This window comes from Phragmites australis, chromosome 6 (genome assembly GCF_958298935.1).
Source record: "Phragmites australis chromosome 6, lpPhrAust1.1, whole genome shotgun sequence".
Classification (NCBI taxonomy): domain Eukaryota; kingdom Viridiplantae; phylum Streptophyta; class Magnoliopsida; order Poales; family Poaceae; genus Phragmites; species Phragmites australis.
In genome coordinates, this window is record NC_084926.1 from 23,457,528 (window position 1) to 23,463,959 (window position 6,432).

The 6,432-nt window shown below is 46.3% G+C and overlaps 1 protein-coding gene and 1 long non-coding RNA gene across 3 annotated transcripts; one reads left to right on the plus strand and one right to left on the minus strand.

The window, feature by feature from the left end:
- The first annotated feature begins 698 nt into the window (after positions 1–698).
- LOC133923080 (putative cyclin-dependent kinase F-2) lies at positions 699–1,569 on the plus strand. The gene is made up of 2 exons (XM_062368533.1): positions 699–799; positions 870–1,569. Exons 1-2 carry the CDS (start codon positions 699–701, stop codon positions 1,567–1,569), a joined length of 801 nt encoding a protein of 266 aa, XP_062224517.1.
- Positions 1,570–1,922: 353 nt separating this feature from the next.
- LOC133922142 (uncharacterized) lies at positions 1,923–4,152 on the minus strand. 2 transcript variants are annotated; one of them, XR_009910394.1, is made up of 3 exons: positions 3,404–4,152; positions 2,327–3,251; positions 1,923–2,247 (listed from the first exon to the last, which is right to left on the minus strand). It is a non-coding gene; the product is annotated as an uncharacterized LOC133922142 (long non-coding RNA). The 2 variants fall into 2 exon arrangements; XR_009910393.1 differs by having other exon boundaries at positions 2,327–2,560; positions 3,404–4,144.
- Positions 4,153–6,432: the final 2,280 nt, after the last annotated feature.

Consider the following 6,432-nt stretch of genomic DNA (forward strand, 5'->3'; position numbering starts at 1 on the left):
TTCCTCGTTGTGTCATCGTGGTTACAGTCTCGTGTAATATTTTTCACTATATGTTTAATCTTATGTTTGTCGCCGTTCGCAACCTCATACCCGCGTAATATGCTGCGAGTGCTTCACATATACAATTTGTTTACAAATATTGATTTTTTATTCTCTGAATATTACGTAATCTACTCCAAATTCTCGCTTCCTCGGTATACCGTGTTCACTACTCTTCAACCTTTTTAATTCCAAATTTTACAAAATCCCTATTTCAAATTTTGACGAAATACAATAAACTTTGCAAATTTTACAAAATAACATGCTATAACCGCCTCTTGGGAGGGCAGCAAGGCTGCTAACCGCCCTCCCACTAGGTGGCAAGCCTGCTAACCGCCCTCTCAAGGGCCTGCAGTACCTAATTTTGCATTTTTTTTCCACGAGGATCAATTTATTTAAAATTTTAATGAAAAAAATATAAAAAACTCAAAAGGGAAGTAAATGGGCAGCCCAACATAAATTTTAATGCAAGTCCAATGCGAATGGCCTCTCGTGGTCCAAATTAAGTAAGCCACGAAGGCACTCAGCCCAACAGGGAGACGGCGTGCGGTTGCGGTACGAGATTCGGCCCAAGGGGCGCGATTTGAAGCCACGTACATGCTCTGCGTTCCCCCGTGAGCTTCGTCCAGAAGGGCGTGGCCGAGTTCGCGAGGGAGGTGATGTTCCTCAAGGTGTGCCAAGGCCGCCCATCAGTCTTCGAGCTCCGGCGCACATTCGCCGACCACAGCAACAGCGAGGGCGACAGCGTCATAGTCATGGAGTACGTTGCGCCTATGAACTTTCGCGCCTACATGGTGTCCCGGGACCTCCTCAGCCTACCGTTCCGCAAGGCGGAGGTGCGCCGGATCATGCGCCAACTCCTCGCCGGTGTCGGGAGACGGGAGGTCGCAAGAGGCAGGCATCCTGCACAGGGATATCAAGCCCGAAAACGTGCTGATCGACCACGGCGTGGAGGACAGGACTCAGAACCCACTGGACAAGGAGAAGGGCGCGCCCGCCGTCGACGATAAGCAACAACCGCCTAAAGAGATCTGTGACTTTGCCATGTCGGAGCCGGTCACGCGAAAGGAAGCCGAGTACTTGCCGTTGGCGACGTGGAGACCCTACCGCACGCCCGAGATCTTCCTCGGCTCAAAGGACTACGACGGCCGCATTGACACGAAGGCGCTCGGCTGCATCATGGCCGAGCTCCTCGCCGGCGGCGACGGCAGGGCTTTCTTCGACACCAAGACGGACGCAGATGTCCTGCGCAAGATGCTGGACGTGGTTGGCGCGCAGGGCATCAAGGACTGGCACGGGTTGTTCCGGCTGGCGATGCGCGACCCGGAGACCGCGCAGCGTGTGCGGGATTGCCGGGACACCGGCCGCCTGCGAGAGGTGTTCCTGAAGGAGGTGCTCTCGAAGGCCGGCTTCAAGTGCTCAGCGGGCTGCTGGACAGCAACCCGGAACGTCGGCTCACCGCGGCGGACGCGCATGTGCTCCAGATGCCGTGGTTCATCGACGGCCGATTCCCTATATTGCAATGGCTAACACACAATATTGTTTTACTTCCTACAAGTCGCATAATTGCATCATGTGAGTTGCTTTTGCTAACCAAACATCCCAAGTACAAATACCGGTTTACCAAACAGGATGAGTTCGCATAGTAGAGAAAATATTGCAGCAAGAAGCGAAGCTCCAAAAGACAAGAGGAATATGCCCTTGAGAATTCTAAAATAACGAAATTAACCATTGTAGGCGATCCACATTCTAGAATAGCTTACATCTCTTACTGACAAATAATCAAGAACGACCAACCAAAAACTTCTTCTACGGCGTAAGCTTGGTATGTCAACATTTCTTGAACGACTGTTGTATCAGTAACTTGGACATTTGTCCTGTACCAGAGCAAAATATACATTTTTTCTTGAGGGTAATGACATATATTACAAAACTATTTACTTCTTTGCAAGTCCAAAATATAAAATGTAAATTTATACAGCAATTGAAAGTAATTAACAAGTGCACGTCCTATTGATCCTATGAGTAAAGGTAGATTGAGAAAACATATCTAATCACCGGATGTGCCCTTTTACCAAGATCTATCAGAAAATTGTCTGGCTTGATATCTGAGAAAAGTATATTTGGGCTCTAGTCGATTTGGTCATTGCAAAAGCACATATGAAAGTGGAGGAAGTGCTAATTGCTTCATATAGGCATATAGTGCTCCTGTCCGATGATCAAACCATGAAACCAATACCATCATTCAAAGTGAACAGATAGACAAAGGCACAACCAAGGTGCTCACCTTCATGTTCTGGAGGATGAAATCTTGGCACGCGATGAGTTGAACCAGCAGCGAAGGTACTACCCTTAAGCCGTCTGCAACCATATCAAAGAAAGGGCTTACTTGTTCTAAAAGTAAAGAAAAGAAAGAGTGTTACTCAAGTGTATGAGTTGGTTCACTTAAAAATTTGTTCGAAGAATGGATCGAATATTGCTGCCAAAACCATAGCAGGGAGCATCTTTGTGTGACCAACACCTTACAAAATCAAGAAATTATTGACAAAAGATCAATTGCACCAAGTATTGACAATGTCTCTTTCACAAAAGAATAGTATCGACAATGTTAGATACAAACAGTAAGGTGTTACTCTTTAAGTTAATCTTTTCAAGCCATTTCAACAATATAGAGTGTAGGTATGACCGCATTGCTTAATTTTCTTGCCCGAGATTTCTAAGAAATGAACACCTAAAAGGCAATTCATCTTCTGAACATTCAAGGTAGCAACTATAGAACCTTATCTGCCCTAAAAAAGAACGAAGAGGAAACAAAGCCACATAAAGAATGAGACCACACAAAATTAATCTGAAGAGTTTTTCAGGGAAAGTTATTTTGTTTCTTTGTTGCTAATCAAGGGTATGGTACCTGTTTGTCAAACATCAATGAACGATTTCAAGCTCAGGCATGGACATGCTGGTGTTGTTGCAAGCTGGCACATATGGAAAGATACTATGATTCGTATTTTGATTCCAAAACTAAACTTGCAACAATTAGCTTGAGAACTTAGCACCATTAGGCTACATAATAAAATCCAGTGGATAGTAATTGTGATTAAGATTGCAACTAGGATTGCATGGCTGCACAAAAGAAAAAAAACATATGAATCTGTCGTGCCCCAGTAGAGGCCTCCATTTAGACACGTTGCCTTCATCAAGGCCAGCACTGGAACCTAATTCAAGAAAGTATTTTTCAAACGATTTTCTAGAAAAGGGGAAAAATAAGTCTCCTGGCAATTCAGACATTCAATCGAACAGGTTGTGTGCATGTAAGTGATAGCACTAAGCTCTATAGGTTGAACGCAGGGATTTGCAGTGCGCTTACCTTGAAGTGGTTCTCCACGTCGGAGATATTAAGTGGGCTACGCTCCTTGACTGCGTTGACGATCGGAGATATCAAGGGTGCGATCGACGACGGGGAGAGGAGAGCAACTGGCCAGAGTAAGTCTCGTGGATCCATCCCCATGCCACTTTGGTGAGGAACGCGTCGGGCAGGCATTCCATCTCGACGCACGTCCGGGCCTCGCCGACCATAGCTAGCGTGAGGAGGAAGTACTCGCGGAGCTAGACCGGCGGGTTGAGGTTGGTCTTGCCGAATGTGGCGGCGATGTGGTGGGTGATGTTGCCACCGGTCGAGTCGTCGGCAACGAATATGCGGGCGACGTCCGCTGCGTCGGCGAGCCAGGGGTCGACGGTGGCGTCCGCGCGGAGCCATGATATAGCCTTGGTGTCGTATTCCTGGGAGGCGGGGAGGCAGTGCTCAGGGGCGAGGCGGTAGTCGAATGAGAGCTCCGCGGTGATGCAAGGCCGTGCGGGGGCTGCCTGATCCTTCCGTCGCGGCTGTAGGAGGAAGGCGGCTTGGACGAGCGGAACAGCAGCGGCGGCAAGCCAGCACGGGCAGAAGCACCACGTGTGGGCGGTGAGAGGCGGAGGAGCGACAGTGGCGGACAGGCACGGGAGGAGGAGGCAAGCCTGTGTGGGGGCTGCTTGATCCGTCGCGGTAGTGACTGAGAAGGCTGTGCTGCCCCGCTTTCACGTCTGGCGCCCACCATCGATAGCTCGCTGGCTCACCATCATGCAATGTGCTCGTGGTTGGCGCGAATTGGATTAGAGATGGATGAAGGAAAATAAATTTTATTGGAATCTACCTTACCAAAATACTTTTCTATATAATAATAGGTATCTATTTATTCTCTCTATTCTTTAGCCTAGCTATTGAATTATGAAATAAATAACGTGTACGAGATCTTACAAGAGTCTTTCAAGACAGAGTCTTATTTCCTCTTTTTTTAATACTTGTCACTTTTGATCATTTTATTTATTTTTAAATACTTATCATTTCATATTTTTCGAGACGTAGTTTCTTAGTTTATTCATACAAATATCTCTTACCCATGGTAGATTAGTTTCTAAGAGTTTTTTTTGTCATTTTTCATTTAAAATTACTACTAACTTTTGTATATCTTAATATACGTGTTTAATAAAAATGATAAAGAAGAGTATAAAATTTGCTTCAATCAGCAAGCTAACCCAGCGGTAAGCAAGACAGAAAAAAGGAGTGCCAACTCGACGAGCTGAACTAACTTGGATTAGCCTATGTCCAGCTAGACGCGGGTATGACATGTGGGTCTTGCGAGACTGATTTGGGCTTAAGACCTTGTACTGGAGTGAGAGAGGGATAACCCTGAAGACAAAACTAAATTGACTTCCGATCTGAATAGGATTCCTTCTCTTCTTCCGGGTCAATCTCTCTCCCGAACCTTCTATCCCGTAGGTTTGTGACACTGCGCAGGAGAGAAGTAGTTCGAAATTTCGAATCCTTGGACGCTAAGGTTCCTGTAGCCGTCAGCTGGCGTGGCGCCACTCGTGAGGACTGGACTGAGCACTAGACGATCACCGTACAGGACAGATGCGATGCGCGTCGGTACTTAAGCTTTGATTAACATAATAATAGACCGACGTGGAGTTGCAGTAAACAACACGGCGGACTTTAATGGCGCCATGTGTTGGTTTCTTGGAAGCCACAGTCAACTCGACCTCCAAGGACAAAATGGATGCTCCAACGGTACAGTTGACCCATACTGTAACAAAAAAGAACATATCTTCACGATGCTGAAGCATGTGCCCCCTTTTTTTTCTACTCTATTGCAGGGGACAATAACGTGAAGGACCGAAATGAACATCGGGCACCGTGTGTATCTCGTAGATGGAGAAGAAAATGACACTAGGTGAAGCCGCGACCTCACCCGTTGCATCGATCGATCGGCACAAGTTGGTACAAGTGGAGCAGTCAACTCTTGCCGAATCGATGGACCAGGGCAAGGGCTTCTCTCTCACACTCAGTGCAGGTCGCCTAACGACGAACACACACTACAAAGGTTAGGAACTCGACCCAACGATGGCCAAACTTGGTCGGCAGGCAGTGCAACGACCACGAACTGATCCTGTCGTGCAAACAAACAAACAAAAAATAAGAAAAGAAATGCGAAGCCAGCTCTTCACAACGTGTGCTGTTTGCCTGCCAAAGTTGCCCGTGAGTCGCGATCACTGGGACCGTCTGATGCTAGCCTGACGAGTGCGAGTTGCAAGGGCGTGCGTGATGATGCGCGGTTTCTTTCAACTTGCAGCTCGGATTCGAAGGTGCCGGTGTTGCCACCCCGGCCTGCTGCGTTCCACTCTCCATGATCGAGGCGCCCGGCGGCGACGGCTACGCGTTTGCTCCCGAGCCGCAGCGTGTCCGCGTCGTCCTCCACTTGCCAGCACCACCAGCAGCGATGGTACCCGGGCAATTCAGATGGAATGGACGCGTATTTTTTCCGTCCACATCATAGGTTTTTTTTTTCAAAAGACAGTATGAGATTTACTGATTTTATTAAAGAAGGACAAAACAAAAGTTCAAAGTCCAAAATGTTACATACAAAGGCCTAATGCAAAATATTAGGAGAAGAAATAACCCCGAGAAACATGGAACAACAGAGACCCAGATACACAACTAACGAAAACAAAACGCAAATGCTAGAGATCAACCGAGCATAGTCATTTGGAATGTATCCAATTGCTCCTTGATTCGCTCTGCAACTTGTTGCATGGTACTACTTTTGTTTTTAAATAATTGTCACCATTGACTTCAAGCATCAATATTTGATCGTCAATTTTTCATAAGTGCACACGTAAATCATTCTAAACTATTTTTTATGGCAAATCTAACAATACTATTTTTATTTTACTTGCTTAAATATTTTAAAAATTATTATTGTCAAAGTTACTAGTTGCTACAGTACCGGTGTCAATTATTTGAAAACGGAGATAGTACTTCCAATGTTTTGGAAAGTTCTATAGTTCCTTTCCTTCTAA